Source organism: Tamandua tetradactyla, chromosome 10 (genome assembly GCF_023851605.1).
Source record: "Tamandua tetradactyla isolate mTamTet1 chromosome 10, mTamTet1.pri, whole genome shotgun sequence".
NCBI lineage: Eukaryota > Metazoa > Chordata > Mammalia > Pilosa > Myrmecophagidae > Tamandua > Tamandua tetradactyla.
Genome location: NC_135336.1, coordinates 4,385,583 through 4,405,938, shown reverse-complemented (window position 1 = coordinate 4,405,938; position 20,356 = coordinate 4,385,583). Strand labels below are relative to the sequence as shown.

At 36.1% G+C, this 20,356-nt stretch overlaps 1 protein-coding gene across 14 annotated transcripts in view; it reads left to right on the top strand.

Annotated features, from left to right (window-relative positions):
- Nucleotides 1–20,356, top strand: part of IGF2BP2 (insulin like growth factor 2 mRNA binding protein 2) — a 187,515-nt gene that overhangs the window by 127,160 nt on the left and 39,999 nt on the right. For all 14 annotated transcript variants that reach the window (XM_077117812.1, XM_077117802.1, XM_077117801.1 and 11 more), the window contains one exon: nt 14,125–14,173. In XM_077117812.1, the coding sequence (XP_076973927.1) occupies nt 14,125–14,173 (49 nt within the window). The remainder of the gene's footprint in view (nt 1–14,124; nt 14,174–20,356) is intronic.

Genomic DNA, 20,356 nt, shown 5'->3' with positions numbered 1-20,356 from the left:
GTTGGCTTTCTTGCTCACACTGTACTAGTAGATTCTCGGATCCTTAGAGGTGACCCAGTTTTAAATGTTCCTGGGATCCTATGCCTTTGTTGTCTTTGTTCTCTGGTCAAGCCCCCAGCATGGACATGACTTGGGTTTGAGTTCCCAAGCTTGCTGACCAGAACTGTGGTCAGTCGACCGTGTACCTGGAAACTGTGGCATTACAAATCCTTCTCATATGCAAAGAGTTGTTTTGTTTTGTTTTGTTTTAATAATACGGGTGAAAAAAATAATGCAGGTGAAATGGTTCTTCCATATCACAGAGATTTCTCAATAATTATATATGATTTTATTTCCCCAACTGATTGCCCACTTTTTAAAAGTAATTAGCTCTGCCACACGAAATAATTTCTGCCACAATCTTGAAATTCCTAACAATGGACATCTAGTTTGTCTGAAATTCACCCACTTGGAATCTTCTGTTATCTCTGGGAATCTACAGTACCAAAATAATAATCCATAAAAAGAGAATTTATATGTTAGAGGGCCTTGGAAATCATCCGCTAACTAAGAGTCAGATGAGGTCGAGTTACATGTATTTTGTTTTGTAGTTCTTTAACATTTGATGACACATTATATACCCTAATCTCCAATTAGTCGGTGTAGAATCAGAGTAGCCAGTTACCCAACCAAGCAAGCTGGCACATGGGCTATATTATCCTTTTCCTGATGGTGTGGAGGCGAGACTTCTTGCCCTTTCCCACCTAAAACTCTTAGTTTTCTAGTAGGAGAGTTGGAAATTCTAAGTTACTTAATCCCAAAGTGATGCAGAAAGGGTGTTTGTATCTATATTAAAGAGATCCTCTGCTCATTGTGTTTTGCTTTCAGTTAAAATAAAAAATAAATCAAAACCATGCTCCCTACTGCCCTTCTTACCCTTTGTTTTTAAGGTGAAGTGGGGTAATGGACACACACAGCCAGCACTCTTAGAAGCTACAGGTGTAACACATCATTGTTCACGAAGCAAGGAGGAGGACAAAGTGTGAGCAGTTTGGTGTGGAGAGGCATGCTTTAAGATAGAGAGGGCAAAGGGGGTACTAACAGGGCCCTGAAAGGAATTTGGACTTGATGGCAGGGAGTCATCTAAGGAAGACAAGAGTCATGAGTCATAATTGCATCTTAGAAGTCACTGACAGCCAAGTATGGGAAGGATGGGACAGGAGGGAGACAGAAATGCCCATATGAAGAGGCCAGTTAGGAAACTAGTCTTATAGTTCGGTGGCAGTGAGGGTGAGAAACCTATTTAAATATATTTAGAAAAGCTTGGTTTCTTTTTTAAACTTAAAGAACTGTGAGATTATTCTGTTTTTAAGGAGACAAATGTTTTATTCTCTCACTTTTCTAATTTGTCTAAGTTTGGATTTTTTTGTTTTGGTAATCTTAAAGCACAGCACACTTTCTTGTCATCAAAGGAAGAAGACCCATATTTCTGTTTGAGACTGGGCCATATGAATACTGGGTTTCTTTTCTAAAGGAAGAGGGCAAAGAATTCCTTATTCTCTTTTAGATTACCTGACAAAGGAGGAAAAAGGAACAAGTCATCTTCCATGGTTGGAAGGGGGATACGCATCATAAACAGAGTACAGTTTGAGAAAGGAGTACGTCATCGAAGGGGTTTCATTTTCTCCTTCTCTGTTGCTGGACCCCATGTTGAACAATAGAATAGTGAACAAGGTACTTATCCTTGAGTAAATCACCATCTAGCAGGAGAGAATACCAGCAGATAAATAATTACAGCTAAGAGTGAGCTATTAACAAAGCTACAGAATGAGGGAAAAACAGTCCTATCTGGAAGGCTCACTCTGCAGAAATAGTGTATGAACTAAGTTTTGAAAAAGCCACTGAGGTCCTCACCAGGGATGAAGGGGGAAAGGCGTCCTGGGTATCATGACAGGAAGGCTGTACCATAGGAAATAGCAGATCTCAGAGATCTTCATCTCCTCTTCTGATGGTATCTCAGTGACCTCCAATTCAGTTGTTTCTCCTATAGTTATCTCCATTTCCCTATTTTAGTTCTCTTTCTTCCTTTCCGTCCTTATCTAAGATTAGAGGTGCTACAGACCAGGTTTTTGGAGATTACTTCTCCCAATGTTCTGCTTAAGGAAGGTTCCAGTTACTGACCTCATTGAACAGACTGATTGTCTGATGTGTAATCATGTGGGAATATGGGGACATAGCAGCATTGTTTTAGACTCGTTCAATTAGGATTAGGGGAAATCTGAACTGAGTAGTTTCACTTCTTTTGCACAGTGAGCAAAGCGTTTGCCAAATAGTTTATGACCTTGTTAAGAGTGCAAGAATACCTAAGCTACTTACAGAAAAGAAAATGTAAGGGACATTTTTGCTTTTGTTTTTTACTTAGAAAATTCCAATATTCTTTAAAATTTTTTTTATTGGAGAAATTGTAGGTTTACAGAAAAAAATGCAGAAAATACGGAGTTCCCATACACACCCACACACACTCACAGTTTTTCCTGTTATTAACACTTTACATTAGTGTGTACCTTTGTTACAATTGAGGAAATAATATTATTATGATTATACTATTAACTATAGTCTGTAGTTTATATTAGGCCGTATTATTGTAATTTTACTGTTAACTCTGGTCTGTAGTTAGGTTTTTAAAGTAAAACTGTAGTTTTAAATACATATATATATATTCTAGTAACATATATGCAACCTAAACCTTCCTTTAACCACATTAAAATATATAATTCAGTGATACTAATTTCATTCCCAATGTTGTATTACCGTCACACCATCCATTATGAAAACTTTCCACTGCCCCAAATAGAAACTCTGTACCAATTATGCTTTAACTCCCCATGCCCTTCAACCACCACCACCCCACCCTGGTCCCTGATAACCTGTATTCTAGCTAGCTTCTGAATCAATTAATATGCTAATTCTAAATTATTTCATATCATTTAGTTCATGCAATATTTGTCCTTTGGTGTCTGGCTTATTCACTCAACTTTATGTCTTCAGAGTTCATCCATATTGTTGCATGTATCAGAACTTCATTCCTTTTAATGTCTGAAAAATATTCCATTTTTAGATATACCATTACGTTCATGTATTGATGGACAATTGGATTGTTTCCATCCTTTGACAATTGTAAATAATGCCACTGCGAACATCGGTATGCAGATCATCTGTTCATATCCCTGCTTTCAGTTCTTTTGAAGATGTACCTAGAAGTGGAATTGTGGGTCATTTGGTAATTCTTTGTTTAACTTTCTGAGGAGCTGCTAACCTGTTTTCCACAGTGGCTGCACCATTACATTCCCAGCAACAATGAACAAGAGATCCTATGTTTCCTCATCCACACCAACACTTCTTATTTTCCTTCCTAGTGACTGTGAAGTAGTATCTAATTGTGGTTTTGATTTGCATTTTCCTAATGGTTAATGATGTTGAGTATCTTTTCATGTGCTTATTGACCACTTATATATCTCCTTTGGAGAAAGATTTATTCTAGTTTTCTGTCCATTTTTAAATTTTTTTGTTAGTAACTTGTAGGGTTTCTTTATATGTTATGGATATTAAACCCTTGTCAGATACATAGCTTCCAGATATTGTCACACTTTCTCTAGGTTATCTTTCTACTTTATGTTCAAGTCCTTTGATACACAAAAGTTTTTATTTTGATGAAGTTCCATTTATTGATTTTTGTTGTTATTGCTCGTGCTTTAGGTGTAAATTCTTCAGAAGACACTGCCTAATACAAGGTCCTGAAGATGGTTCCCTATCTTCTTCTTCTAGGAGTTTTATAGTTTGGGTTCTTATATTTAGATCTGTGATCCTTTTGAGTTCATTTTTATATGGTATGAGGTAAGTGTTCACCTTCATTATTTAAATGTGGCTGTTGAGTTTTCCAGCACCACTTGATGAAGAGACTTCTTTCCAGTTGAGAATATTTGGCACCCTTGTCAAAAATCAATTGGCCATAAATGTGGGAGTTTACTTCTTAGCTCTCAGTTTTATTTCATTGGTCTATGTCAGTCCTGTGACAGGACCATGCTGTTCTGAATTTTGTAGCTTTGTAATAAGTTTTAAAATGGGGACATAGGAGTCTTCTGACTCTTTTCTTCTTTTTCAAGATGTTTTTGGCTATTTGGGGTCCCCTTACCCTTCCTTATAAATTTGATTGGCTTTTCCATTTCTGCAAAGAAGGCTGTTGGCATTTTGGTTGGGATTGCATTGCAAATTTATCTTGCAGTCCATTAACATGAATTATCCTTCCATTTATTTAGGTCTTCTTTGATTCCTTTTCAGCAATGTTTTGTCAGTTTCTGTTTATAAGTCCTTTACATCCCTGGTTAAATTTATTCTTAGATAGTTGATCCTTTTAGTTGCTATAGTAAGTGGAATTTTTTTCTTATTTCCTCTTCAGATTGTTCGTTATTAGTGTATAGAAACACTAATTGTTCATCTGGTACCCTGGCACTTTGCTGATTTCATTTCTTTGCTTCTAGTAGCTTTGTTGTGGATTTTTCAGAATTTCCTATATATAAGATCATGTCATATACAAATGGAAAGTTTTACTTCTTCCTGTTCAATTTGGATGCCTTTTATTTCTTTTTCTTGCTTAATCATTGTGACTAGAACTTACAGTACAATGTTGATTAGCAGTGGTGACAGTTGGTATCCTTGTCTTGTTCCTGGTCTTAGGGGGAAAGCTTTCAGTCTTTTATCATTGAATATGATGTTAACTATGGAATTTTCATATATGTTCTTTATCATGTTAAGACAGTTGTCTTCTGGTTCTAGTTTTCTGAGTGTTTCTCTCAGAAAGGGGTGCAGTATTTTGTCAAATGCCTTTATTGCATAATTGAGGTGATTGTGTGTTTTTTTCCCTTAGTTTTGTTAATGTATATTAGATTAATTGATTTTCTTATGTTAAATAAACTCCCCTTGCATGCCTTGGATAAACCTACTTGATCATGGTATATAATTTTCCTAATGTGCTATTGGATTCAGTTATCTAGTATTTTGTTGAGGAGTTTTGCATCATTAAAATAATTGGTCTATAATTTTCTTGTAGTATTTTTATCTGGCTTTGGTATTAGGGCGATGTTGGCCTTATAGAATGAGTTAGGTAATGTCCCCACCTGTTGAAGTTTTTGGAAGAATTTAAGCAGAATTGGTGTTATTATTCTTGGAATGTTTGGTAAAATTTACCTGTGAAGCCATCTGGTCCTGGATTTTATTTGTTGGGAGGTTTTGATGACTGATTCTGTCTCTTTACTTGTTATTGGTCTGTTGAGATCCTCTGTTTCCTCTTCAGTCAGTCTAACTACTTTGTGCGTGTCATGTAATTTGCCCGTTCATGTAGGTTTTCTGATTTGTTGGCATACAGTAGTTCATGGCTTCCTCTTATAATCCTTATTATTTCTGTGGGGTTGGTAGTAATGTTTCCCTTTTTCATTTCTGATTTTTAGGTATTTGCATCTTTACTCTTTTTTTCTTTGTTAGTATATCTAAGGTTTGTTGATTTTATTGATCATCTCAATAACTAACTCTTGGCTTTGTTAATCCTCTCTATTTTTTTAAAATTCTCCATTTCATTTGTCTCCACTCTGATCTTTATTTCCTTACTTCTGCTCCCTTTGGGTTTTTTTGTTGTTGTTTTTGTTTGTTTGTTTGTTTGTGCTTCTTTTTAAATATAAGTGAGCTATAAATTTCTCTCAGCACTGTCTTTGCATCCCATAAATTTTGGTATGTTTTGTTTTTGTTTTCATTTTCATTCACATTAAAATATTTCCTAATTTCACTTGTGATTTCAGTTTGACCCATTGAAAACCAATGGGTTTTTGTAAGAGTGTACTGTTTCTCTGGTACCTGTCCTGTAAATACTTGTTGAGGAGTACTTTGAAAACTATTGCTTTTTTCCTTCTTTGCTTTGTATATGTGTCATATTATACAATTAAAAAAAGTTAATTAAAATGTATTGTTTCATTTCCACATATCTCTGAATTTTCCATTTATCCGTCTGTTACGGAGTTCTAGACTCATTCCATTGTGGTCAGAGAGATTCATTTATGATTTCAATATTTTTCAGTTTATTTTTACCTAAGATATGATCTATCCTAGAGAATGAATGATATGCAATAGAGAAGAATGTGTATTCTGTTGCTTTTGGATGACGTGTTCCATATATACATGCTCTAGTTGGTTTATAGTATTGTTGAAGTCTTTTGTTTTCTTATTGGTTATCTGTCTCAATGGTCTATCCATTATTAAAAATGCTGAATTGAAATCTCCTACTATTAATATAGAATCATCTATTTCTCCCATCAAATCTATCACTATTTACCTTTGGGGGGCTCTGCTATTAGTTGCATATTTATTTATAATTATTAATGTCTTCTTGTTTAATTGACCCCTTAAGTATATAATGATCTTCTTTTGCCCCTATAACAGTTAAAAGTCTATTTTATCTATTTTTGGTATGGCCACCACAGTTCTCTTTTGCTTACAATTTGCATAATATGCTTTTTCCATCCTTTCACTTTCAACCTACTTGCATCTTTGAATTTAAGATGAGTCTCTTGTGAATAGCATATAGTTAGGTCATACCATTTTATCCTTTATGCCAGTCTCTACCTTTTGACTAAAAAGTTAAGCCCATTTACATTTAAAGTAACTACTGATAATGCAGGGCTTTCTTCTGCCATTTTAGTATTTATTTAGTCTTTGTAAATTTTTAATCCCTGAATTTTCCTATTAATGCCTATTTTCATATTTATTTAAGATTTTGTACTGTATGATTTTTAGTCCCTTTACCTTTCCTTATGTATGTATTTTTCAGTTGTTTTCTTTGTGGTTACCATAGAACTTAAATTTGACATCCTAAGTCTATAATAATTGCATTTGTTTTGATGCTAACTTATATTCAGTAGCATGTATAAGCATGTCTTATAGCATCCCCCACTGTTACATTGTACTTGTTACAAATTATATTTTCATCTACTGTATGTCCACAACTGTAAATTTATCATTACTTCTTATGTATTTGCATTTTAGAAACTGTAAGAAGTGAAGTTAGTTACATACCAAAAAGTGTAATGCAGCAGTACTGGCATAACTACCCATGTGGTTGCATTTACTGGAGATATCTATTTCTTTATGCACCTTTGATCACCTATCTAATGTCCTTTCCTTTCAGTCTGAAGAACTCCTTTAGCATTGCTTGTAGGGCATGTCTAGTGGTGATGAACTCCCTCCGATTTTGTTTAACTGGGAATGTCTTAATCTCTTCATTTTTGAAAGACATTTTTGCTCTATATAAAATTCTTGATAGGCAATTTTTTTCTTACGGCACTTTCAGTATTTATTCCCACTGCCTCCTTGCTTCCGTGGTTTCTGAGGAGAAATCTGGAGTTAATATTATTGGGGTTCAGTTGTACATCACACGTTGCTTTTCTCTTGCAGCTTTCAGAATTCTTTCCTTGTCCTTGGCATTCTACAGTTTGCTATATATCTGGGTATGGTTGTCTTCGAGTTTATCCTGTTTGGTGTTCATTGGGCTTCTTGAATCTGCATATTCATGCCTTTCATTAAATTTGCAAGTTTTTTGCCATTATTTCTTTCAATATTTCCTTCTGCTCCTTTTTCTTTTTCTTCTTCTGAGACTCCCATAATGTATATATTGGTGTATTTGATGATGTCCCTTAGCCTCTTTTTACTTTTAGTCATTCTTTTTTCTTTCTGTTCCTCAGAGTAATGTCAGTTTTCTTGTCTTTGAGTGTACTGATTCTTTCTTCTATTAGCTCTAATATTCTATTGAAACCCTTTAGGGAATTTTTCATTTCAGCTTTCGTTGTTGTCTGCTCCATATTTTATTTGGTTCCTTTTCAAGATTTCCATCTTTTTTTGTCGAGATTTTCATATTGTTTGTTTTCCTTACATTTTTTTAGTTCTTTTTCCATGTTTTCCTTTATTGCTTTGAACATATCGAGGATCATTTTTTAAAAGTCTTTGTCCAATATGTCTAAATTTTGTTATTCATTGATGGTTTCTAAATTTTGTCTTGTTCCTTTGGATGGACCATCATTTCCTGTTTCTTTGTCTTGTGGTCATTTGTTACATACTGTTTATTTTAATGTGTTAATTCTGTGTTTTAGTTCCAAGTTGTTGGTCTTTGCATTTATGTATAAGTAGTAATAAGAAAGAGATTTCCCTGAGCCAGAGCTGTCAAAAACAAACACACTAATGCACAAAACAACCTCTCACAGTCTTTGCAAACTGGCTCTCGTTGGCTGCTAGTCCTCTCCTTCACAGCTTAGCCTTCCCCTCTAGAAGATAAGCCTAAAATGAATGTGAAGCACAGAATCCTCTGTCTCTTCTGAGCCTGCATCCTTTCCTGGATTTCTTGCACATGCTAGGAATCCAAATGTCCCCCCTGCTCCTTAAGAAATAACCATCCCTCCCGGGTGTTCCCTTTGCCCCAGGTTTCTTTTAGTTTGTTTCTTGTACTACTTCAGATGTTTACAACGATTTCTGACTTCAGGACAAATTCTGGGAGGATGAGCCAGATCTAATTCCTTCTTTCAGGCTGCCAACTAACAGATTGTCACTGATATAAAGGCACCCCGGTTTGTGCATAGGGTTTACCCTGCTCCCTCTGAAATAGGGTCAGGGACCCATAATGGGAGCACAGGGGTGGGGTTGGGGAGTGGTAGAGGGATTAGAAAAGGTGCCGTGAGTTCTTGCCATTTTTAAAGTTGCCTTTCCTTGATTTTTCCTTTACCCAGTTTCTGGAATCCTTTAACTATTTTCTGGAGTTTTGAAGAAGATATCTCTGCCTGTTTTTTCTAGTTGTTCAAGGATTCTTTGGGGGAATCTTACACTGCCATCTTGGTGAACCAGAGTCCTTCAGTATACTTTTTAAAAATAAATCTTTTATATTGATTCAGCCTTAATAGAAATTTTAATTAATCTTTTAAAGCAAGTAAGGCATAAACATATTCTCATTTAAAAGTCAAACAAAGGGCAGGCCACGGTGGCTCAGCAGGCAGAGTTCTTGCCTGCCATTCTGGAGACCCTGGTTCTATTCCTGGTATCTGTCCATGCAGGAAAAATAAAATAAAGAATTAAAAAATCAAGCAAAACAGAAGTAGCTAGAATAAAATGTTCATAGCCCATTTACCAAGCAGGATGTGTGTAACTATCTTTTTCTATGCATTCACATATGCTCGCATGTGATAACATACAGTTTTGGGTTTTGCTGTTAAGAAAAAGATCATCTTAATATGAAATTAGCTCTTTTCATGTAGCAGCATGCCTTGCAAATTTCCAGTGACAGTGTATGTATGTCTGCATCATTCTTTTCAACTGTCGTACAATGGTCCATAGTATGGCTATCTTGTAATTTATTTATTCATTTCCCCATTGGTGGACATTTTGACTGTTTTCAGCCTTTGGCTGTTATAAGCAGTGTTACAGTGGTTGTCTTTGTTCAAGACTCTTTTGTGTTCATACATGGGTTTCTTTCATTAGGATTTCTACTTATAAATTTTTGGTTAGTAGTTGGAATTAATGTTTGTACTTGGAAATAACAAAAATGTGCTTCTTTTAAAATATTCTATTTTCTTGCAAATTCTTATGCTTTTTCTACAAATGGTTAGGCCTGGTAACATCTTCTGTAGAGCATTCCATGTAGCCAATGTGTGGGATGGTGTGTTGGTTTTACTATGATCTTTTGCCAAAGGCTCTATCAGAAAATCACCTTCACAACATGGAAGTAGAAATTAGTTTTCCATCCTTTTCCTCCTTCCCATCATAACACAAGATAAGAGGTTCAACATATCAGCTCATGTAGTAATTATAGTTGCCCCCAGTAAAGCATACATATGTTCTCACTTTTTAAAATTCACATAAGAGAGAATTAACATATAGGATCTAGAACAAAGGGTGACTTCCCTTGAATTCAGTAAAGAGGATGTGAGAAACTGAAGCACTTTGTTTATTTTATGGTTTGTTTCCCTGTGTCCTCTATCTGTTTACCTCTCTCTTTCTGTCTCCTTTTCTCTCTGTGCTTCAATTGGAACATTTCTCTTTGGGGCTCTTGCCCAGATTAAAATCATGGAGAAACATTTGGTTTTGTATGGCCGCTTCTTGGTATGTCTGAAACCAGAAGGAAAGGAAAAGAATGAAGACAGTATGTCCACCACATCCCTTCTCTGGAAACCTCCCAAAATGTTTACCCAAGGGATTTTAATGTCAAGCTCTTCCATTAAAATGGCCTCCTGTAACATTTAAATGCTGATTTGTGTTTTCTTTCCAAGATTTAACATGATCTCAAAATACAGGAAATAAATTATCATCCTCATATTTCTATTCTTTTTTTTCTGTCTGATGTTAATGCTTAAGGTTAAAAAAAAAAATCTAAAAAACAGCCTGCAACACTCAATGCTATCAGACAAGCAGGATGTTGTGATAAAAGCCACTGAATAAAAAGACAGGAAAAGGCCCAAATTTCCATCAATAGGGGATTAGTTAAACATAGTACAATACATCCATGTAGCAGTAAAACAAAGAAAGAGAGCCAGATCAAGATGGTAGAGTGAGAAGCTTTACCATTCTGTCACCCCCCACAGAAGCTTTGAATAACTAGCAAGAACTGGCAGAAACAACTTTCTCAGAGGTCCATAAAACAGTTGAAGGGCTGAAGTAACAGGGTGAAGTACCAAATCAAGAAAAAGGCTACTTAAAAGTATAGGATTTTGTGGCCCTTGGCTGGCCCCCTTTCCCATCCTTCATCAGCTCAGAATGGCATGCATACCTAGTGCTGACTCCCAGTCCTGATTCTGGAGGGAGCAAACAACACTTGTGCGTGTTCTGGGAGCAAATATGTGGCCCAGTCTGTCTGGTGGAGGCCTTAGAGAATCACCATCCCAGAACTTGCCTTGCACATAGAAGGCAGCTCATAGAGCTCTCCTACGGAATGCTTGGCGAAATTAGTCAGGCTGTGCTGCCTGGGGCACAAGAGACATACAGTGCAGTGCCTAGGACAATGAAGAAACTGTTTCTTAAGCAAGAGGGAATACGCATACCCATGTAAACAGGGGAATTCCTAAGGCCAAGCACATATCCAAGACAAGAATACAGGTGCAGAAAGGACCAGTAAGGCCCCTATGTATTGGCAAAAACTGAGAAAGGTGTTTTCTATTTCTTCCTCCCTCCTCCTCCTCCTCCTTTTTTTTTTTTTTTTTTTTTTGTTCTTGGAATTTAAGGAAAGCTCTGTCATAACATGAGATGGATACAGCTACAGCTTAAGGAGCGGATGCCTCAGCGTCTAAATTCCAGTGATGCCTAACTATAAAATATCAAAAGGTACAGACTGTAACAAAAGATTATAAAACATACAAAGAAACAGTATGTGATAGCCTAGGCAAAGAGTAGATTGAAGCATTAAAAACCACTAGTGATGAAGATCAGACCTGGGCATTTCAAAAAAAGGGTTTAAAAAAAATTGTCCTGAATATGCTCAAAGGGCTAAAGGAAAACATGGACAAAGAACTAAAGTAAATCAGGAAAATAATAAATGAACACACAGAAAATGCCAGGAGAGAGGTGGAAATTATGAAAGGGAACCAAACAGACTGAAGACCAGAGTGAACAGAAATTCAAAATTTTCTAGAGGCCTTCAACAGCAGATTGGAGCTGGCAGAAGAAAAAATCAGTGAGCTTGAAAATAAGATAATGGAAATCATCCATTCTGAGAAACAGAAAGAAGAAAGAGTGAGGAAAAATGGACAGCACCTGAGGAATCTGTGGGATACCATCAATATGCCAATATATGCATTGTGGGAATCACATGAAGAAGGAGAAGGAGAGGAAGGAGCAGAGAGACTATTCAAAGATATAATGGCTTAAACTTCCAAAACTCAGTGAAAGAGATCTTGAAAGTTCATCCAAGATGCTCAATGAACTCTGAACAGGATAAACTCAAATTGACCCACACCACACTATATTATAATCAAGTTGTCAAATGCCTCAAAAAGAGAATTCTGAAAACTACGAGAGAAGCAACATGTCACATTCAAGGGAGCCTTAATAATATTAAGTGCTGATTTCCTATCAGAAGTAATAGAGGAAAGAAGGCAGTAGGATGAAATAAAGTACTGAATGGAAACATATGCAAACCAAGAATTCTATATCCGACAAGACTGTCTTCCAAAAAATGAAAGAGGGATTTAGATATTCCCAGATAAACAAAAACTGAGAGACTTCATCAGCATTAGCTGATGAAGTGGACTTATAGGAAATGCTGAAGGAAGTTCTGTAGGTTGAAAGGAAAGGGCATTGGACAATTGACTGAAGCCATGTGAAGAAATAAAGATCTCTGGTAAAGATAATGACATGGCAAATATAAATACCAATACCAATTTCTCACTTGTAACTCCACTTTTTACTTTCTATAGGATCTAAAAGGCAAGTACACAAATGTAATGGTAAATCAGTGGTTTTAGACTCATAACATATAAACGTAATTTGTGACAAGAACTACGTAAATGCGGGGGAGGGACAGAGGTATAGGAACATGGTATATGTATACTATTAGGTTACATTGGTGTCAAAGCAAACAAGATGTTATAGATTTAGGATGTTAAATAAATGTGGTAACCACAAAGAAAATAGCAGAGAATATGCACATGCACAGAGATGAAAAGTAGAGTACATGTTACTAGGGGCGAGGGGCAGGGACAGTGGGGGAGGTAAATCAAAATAAATACAAGGTTCCTGTTTGGTGTAAACGGAAAGTTCTAATAAAGGTTAATTTTGAGAGTACTGCAACATTGTGAATGTGATTAATTTCATTGAGTGATAATGCTTGGGAGGGGCTGGGATGGGAAGGTTTTTGTTACATTTGTATTTTCACAATTAAATAAAAAAAGACAAACTAAAGCAATTTTGAAAATTAAATGCAATACCTGATATTGGATGGAATCTAAGAATGGAGGATAAAAGGCTCAAAAGGCCATTATTGAAAAAGAATGAAAAAATTGGAATTTAGACTGTAAGCTTTATATCAATGTTAAATGACTTGAATTTGATAATTGCACTTAAGCTGATTACATAAGTGAATATGCTTGTTCATAGGAAATATGCATGGAACTGTTAGGTTCTCAAGGAGTATGATCTGTGCACCTGCTCTCAAATGTTCAAAAGATAGGAAGCATGGGAGGGAGGGTTATAGCAAAGGTAGCAAAATTGATGGATCACCTTATTAGGAAGGGGTGGGGATGTGTTGGAGTTCTCTGTATGGGCTTGTATTATTTTTGTGCCTATCCTGTGAGTTTGAAATACTTTCAAATATAAAGTTTTTTTTTAAAAAACAGAAAAGCATGAGGAAGCTCTCTACCAATATAGAACTATCTCTAGGATATCACTGTTGGGTGAAAAAGCAAGATGCAGAGACTGTATAGAGTGCATATCTTTCTCTAAGAAAAGACAAAATAATAAGAATTTATATTTGCATTTGCTATTATTTGCATAGAGAAACTGGAAGGATACATAGAAACAAGTGTTTATTTCTAGTGGAGGGTGAGAGAAAGCCTTTTCACAATTATGACTTACTATTTATTCAAAAATAAAATAAAAATAATTTTTAAATGAAGTTTTGCATTGTCAGATAAGTGGCAAGCTAAATCTGATCTTGTTTAATTAAACCCACCATATATGAGATTTATTTATGTTTGGGCCTAGTATACCCTTTGGGGTAAAGTGGATTGCAGGACCATAGATTCTGAAGAGGAAAGGGATAATTTTGTTTTTAGAATCTTTTGGCAATTTAAATTCTAACCACTTTGATAAGAAATTGAAAAGCCAGGTATTCATTTAAACTATTGTTTCTTTAGTTTGTTCAGGACTTTTAGGATCATGTTCTTTATTGTTTCTCAATGTCATGGGAAACCTTAAGACATGGTACTGTGAGTCACAGTGAAAGTTTCTTGTTGATGCTTGATGAACACAGTGAGAAAGGGAGCTCGAATTACTGTCTTAATCTCAGTTTTTTAATTTGCTGAAGTTTGTGTCCTGGAAAAAGCATTACAGTCTGTGGTTTTTTTCTTACAGGAGCAGGAAAATTCAAATTCGAAACATCCCTCCTCACCTGCAGTGGGAGGTAAGTCAGTGTCACTTCTATATTGACTGTCTTCCTGCTCTTCTTTCCTCATTTTATTTTTTAATTAGGCTAACAACATGTTTTCTCTCTTTTGTAGTTCCCTTTCATATTTAGAAATTAGAAGTTCTCAGACTCTTCCACAGTGCCTCTGGTCCCTCTCTCTTCCTTTTTCAGCTTCCTTATTTAAGTTGACTTGTCATGTGTTTGGGATCATGCTTGTCCCTTACAGTGTACACGATGTGTGCTTTAATCACTCATGCTCTGCTTCTCAAGCAGCAAGAAGCTGAAACAAAATGCATGCCTGGATTGTAAATTTTTTTTTTTTACTTTTTTTATTGTATAGTGTAATATATATAAAAAGCAAAGAAATAAAAAAAGCAATAGTTTTCAAAGCACTCTTCAACAAGTAGTTATAGGACAGATCCCAGAGTTTGTCATGGGCTACCATATGATCCTCTCATATTTTTCCTTCTAGCTGCTCTAGAATATATGAGATTAGAGGGCTTATATATATTTTTTTATCATCACAATAGAATTTTTTCCCTTTTTTTGTGAAAAATAACATATGCAAAAAAGCAATAAATTTCAAAGCACAGCACCACAATTAGTTGTAGAACATATTTCAGAGTTTGACATGAGTTACAATTCCACTATTTTAGGTTTTTAGTTCTACCTGCTCTAAAATTCTGGAGACTGAAAGAGATGTCAATTTAATGACTCAGCATTCATACTCATTTGTTAAATCCTATCTTCACTGTATTACTCCACCATCACTTTTGATCTTTCCATCCCTCTCTTTAGGGGTATTTGGGCTATGGCAATTCTAAACTTTTCATTATTGGAAGGGTCTGTCACCAATATAGGGTAGGGAGATAGAACTATCTGATGTTCTCTAGAGGCTGGGCTAGGTTTCAGGATTTATTTGGACCGGGGACCCATCTGTAGGTTGTAGGTTGTTGGAAAGTTCTATGCATAGAACCCTTGTGGAATCTTATATACTGACCTAGGTGTTCTTTAGCATTGATTGGAATGGTCCTGGTTGGGGATTGGTAGGTTACAATAGGTACCAAGGTCTAACTGAAGCTTGTGTAAGTGCAGTCTACAGAGTAGCCTCTCGACTCTATTTGAACTCTCTGCCACTGATACTTTATAGTTACACTTCTTTTCCCCCTTTTGGTCAGGATGGAATTGTTGATCGCACAGTGTGAGGTCTGGATTCATCCCTGGGAGTCATCTCCCACATCGCCAGGGAGAGTTTCACCCCTGGATGTCATGTCCCACATGGGGGGAGGGCAATGATTTCACTTGTGGAGTTGGGCTTAGAGAGACTAAGGGCACACCTGAGCAACAAAAGAGGTCCTCCAGAAGTAACTCTTAAGCATGACTATAGGTAGTCTAAGCTTCTCTGCTACCTACATAAGCTTCACAAGAGTAAGCCTCAGAATCGAAGCCATGGCCTATTAATTTGGGTATCCCTAAAGTTTGACAGAGTATTAGGGGATTCCCTGATGGTAAGGTTTAATAGTTCCATATTCTTTCTCCCATCTCTCAGGAGACTTTGCCAATACTTTTTGATTGTCTGCTTAATATACTCTAGGATGTATCCAGTCATTACAGTAATCTGTACAGGATTAAAGGACCTCTTTCTTATTCTGTGCTCCCTGTGTTTCACTGTTCAAATGAACTATAAAGATAGGTTAAATTAGATTATGCAGTACAGAAGATTTCAGTTCCAGACCAAAATAAACCTTTCTCAGAGAGTATGTGTACTTCTAAAATATAGACATTGTCTTCCTTACCCCTATGTTCTGAATTACTTTAACCCCAACCTGTTCGACTTCCTTCTTATTTCTAAATATCAGGTTATATGTATATAAAACAGCCTCTCAAAACCCAGAAATAATAATCACCACTCTGGGCTTAATGTGTCTGCTCTAAAACCTTACAGTCTAGGCCCCCGTTTTCTTAGAAGCATTTTCTGAAGGTGACCATACCATTCTTGTTGCTTTGTTTCTGACTTATTCTCTCTCACCAATGTCCCACATGTTCATTCACATCGTTGCATGCCTCATGACTTTGTTCCTTTTTGTAGCAGCACAACCTTCATTTATAAATATACACCATCATTTGCCAATCTCCTTCTCAGGCAGTGTGTCTTTCAGCCACTTGCATTCATCGGGCATCATCTATAGGGCCCCAAAGTCCACAGTCCATCAACATTCTCAAATTTTAGATAATTTCTTTGTTCCCAAGAGAAGGAAAACCAATGAACACACCCTCACCAAATAGGAAATCTAAACCTCCTCTTAACTCTTGTCCCTCCCCTCATTAATTACCTCTGCTGTTGCTGTGGTAGTGCTCATGGTTTCCTTTTGAACATAGCTCATGGCATGCAATAGCAATTTTCCCCCTGAACCCTGGATTTAAACACTCTTTGTTTAAGAATCATATCTTTGAAGTAATTCTTGTAAGAACTAATTCATATTTGTAGTGTTAATCATTGGAACATGTAGGTCTATGCAACCCTTTTCAATCTTATTCATCCCCAATATAGTAATGTTACTTATAGACCCAATAGAGAACCACCTTCATTCCTGGGCATTCCGTTACACCAGAGTTCAACCTCATTAGCTAATGGTTCGCCCATCTCTAGCTTCTATGTATCTCTAAGTCCCCCACATTCTGTATTATAAACCTCTGATTATACCTTTATGCTGGTCATAAAAGTGGAATCATAAAGTATCTATCCTTTTGTGTCTAGTTAATTTCACTCGGCATTATGTCCTTCAGGGGTTATCCATCTTGTCATGTGCTTCAGGACGTCATTTTTGTCTTGCTGCTGGATAATATTCTATCGTATGTATATACCATATTTTGTTGATCTGCTCGTCTGTTGATGGGTATTTGGTTTGTTTCCATCTTTTGGTGATTGTGAATAATGCTGCTATGAACATCGGTGTGCGAATGTCTGTTTGTGTCATTGCTTTCAGCTATTCTGGGTATATACCTGGTTGCTGGGCCATAGGGCAACTCGACATTTAGCTTCCTAAGGAACTGCCAAACCATCTTCCATAGTGGCTACACCGTTACACATTACTACCAGCAGTGCACAAGTGTCCCAATTTCTCCACATCCTCTCCAACATTTTATAGTTTACTGTTTGTTTAATAGCAGCCATTCTTATAGGTGTGGGATGGTATCTCATTGTAGTCTTGATCTCCATTTCCCTTATAGCCAATGAAAATGAGCATCTCTTCATGTGCTTTTACGCCATCTGTATTTGCTCGACAGAAAAATGCCTATTCAGCCCATTTCATAACTGGGTTGTTTGTTCTTTTGTTGTTGTGTTATATGATTTCTTTGTATATACAGGAAATCAAACCTTTGTCTGATATGATTTCCATATATATTCTCCCATTGAGTAGGCTGCTGCTTCACCTTTTTGACAAAGTCCTTTGAAGTGTGAAAACGTTTGATTTTGAGGAGTTCCATTTATCTACTTTTTCTTTTATTGCTTGTGCTTTGGGTGTAAAGTTTAGGAAGCCACCTTCTATTACTAGATCTTGAAGATGTTTCCCCTTCATTCTCTTCTAGAAGCTTTAAGGAGCTAGTTTTTATATTTACGTGTTTGATCCACTTTGAGTTCATTTTTGTGTTGGGTGTAAGATGGGGGTCCTCTTTCATTCTTCTGGCTACTGATATCCAGTTCTTCCATGCCCAGTTATTGAAAAGACAAAATAGTCTTTTAAATAATTGGACCTTGTTCAGAGGATGCTGGGGCCTTGTCAGAAATCAGTTGACCATATATTTGGTGGTCAATTTCTGCACTCTCGATTTGATTCCATTGGTTTAATGCTTCTGTCTTTGTACCAGTACCATATTGTTTTGACCACTGTGGCTTTATAACAGGTTTTAAAGTCAGGGAGTGTTAATCCTCCCAGTTCGTTCTTCTTTTTCAGGATGCTTTTAGCTATTTGGGATCTGTTTCCCTTCCAGATGAATTTGGTAATTAGATCTTCCAAACATTCAGTATAGGTTGTTGGAATTTTGATTGGTACTATTTTGAATCTGTAGATCTATTTGGGGAGAATAGACATCTTAACTATATTTAACCTTCCTATCCATGAGCAGGGAATGTCTTTCCACCTATTTAGATCTCCTTTGATTTCTTTTAGCAATGTAATGTAGTTTTCTGTGTATAAGTCCTTTACAAGCCCTAGTTAAGTTCATTCGTAAGTACTTGATTCTTTTAGTTGCTATTTTGAATGGAATTTTTTTCCTTAACTGACTCTTCACCTAGGTCTTTGCTTGTGTATAGAAATGTTACTGACTTTTGCACATTAATTTTATATCCTGCCACCTTGCTGAATTTAATTTGTTTATTAGCTTAAGTAACTTTCCTGTAGATTTCTCAGGATCTTCCAAGTATAGTATCATATAATCTATAAATAATGAGCGTTTACTTTTCTTTCTTTCAAATTTAGATGGCTTTTATTTCTTTATCCTGCCTGATTGCTCTAGCTAGAACTTCTAGCACCATGTTGAAAAATAGTGGTGACGGTGGGCATCTTTGTCTTGTTCCTGATCTTAGGGGAAAAGTTTTCATCTCTCTCCATTGAGTATGATGCTGGCAATCGGTTTTTCATATATTCCCTTCATCATATTGAGGTACTTACCTTTGATTCCTATCTTTTGGAGTGTTTTTATCAGAAAAGGATGCTGAATTTTGTTGAATGCTTTTTTCAGCATCAATCAAGATTATCATGTGATTTTTCCCTTTCAATTTGTTAATGTATTGTATTACATTAATTGAATTTTTTGTGTGTTGAACCGTCATTGCGTTCCTGGTATAAACCCCACTTGGTCATGGAGTATAATTCTTTTAATGTGTTGTTGGATTCGATTTGCTAATATTTTATTGAGGATTTTTGCATCTATGTTCATTAGGGAGAGTGGCCTATAGTTTTCCTTTCTTATAACATCTTTAGGTTTGGGTATAAAAATGATACTAGCTTCATAAAATAAGTTAGGTAGAGTTCCTTTTTCCTCAATTTTTTGGAATCGTTTGAGCACAATTGGTGTTAGTTCTCTCTGGAATGTTTGATAAAATTTCCCTGTGAAGCCATCTGGCCCTGGGCTTTTCTTTTAGGAAGATTTTTGATTACTGATTGAATATCTTTACTTGTGATTGGTTTGTTGAGATCTTCTATTTCTTTCTGAGTCAGTGTAGCTTGTTTGTATGTCTCCAGGAATCTGTCCATTTCATCTAAGTTGTCTAGTTTGTTGTCATATACTTGTTCATAGTATCCTCTTATGATTTCTTTTATTTCTTCAGAGTCTGTGGTAACACACCCCTTCTCATTTCTGATTTTGTTTATTTGCATCCTCTCTCTTTTTGCCTTCTTCAGTCTTGCTAGTGACCCATCAATTTTATTGGTTTTCTCTAAGAACCAACTTTTCGTTTTATTGATTCTTTCTATTGTTCTTTTGTTCTCACATTTACTTATCTCTGCTTTCATCTTTGTTATTTCTCTTCTATTTGCTTTGGGGTTTGCTGTTCTTTCTCAAGTTCCTCCAGTTGTGCTGTTAAATCCTCTATTTTTGCTCTTTCTTGTTTTATAATTGTAGGCATTTCGGGTAATAAATTTCCCTCTCAGCACAGCCTTTGCTCCATCCTATACGTTCTGATAGGTTTTATTCTCATTTTCCCTCATCTCCAGATAGCTACTGATGTCTCTAGCGATTTCTTCTTTGACCCACTGTTTGTTTAAGAGTGTTTTATTTAATCTCCGTAGGTTGGTGAATGTTCTCATTCTTTGGTGGCTATTGAGATCCATCTTCATCCCACTGTGATCAGAGAAAGTGCTTTGAATAATTTCAGTGTTTTTAAATTTTTGAAGACCTGTTTTATGCCCCGGCATATATGATCTATCCTGGAGAATGTTCCATGAGTGTTAGAGAAGAACACTGTGTTAGAGTATATTCTTGTGCTTTGGGGTGCAATGACCTATATATGTCTATTAGGTCTAATTCATTAATCAAGTTATTTGACTTCTCTATTTCCTTTTGATCTTCTGTATAGTTGTTCTTTCTGTAGAGGAGAGTAGTGTATTGAAGTCTTCTATTATTGTTGAAACATGTATCGCTCCCTTCAGTTTTGCCAATGTCTGTCTCATGTACTTT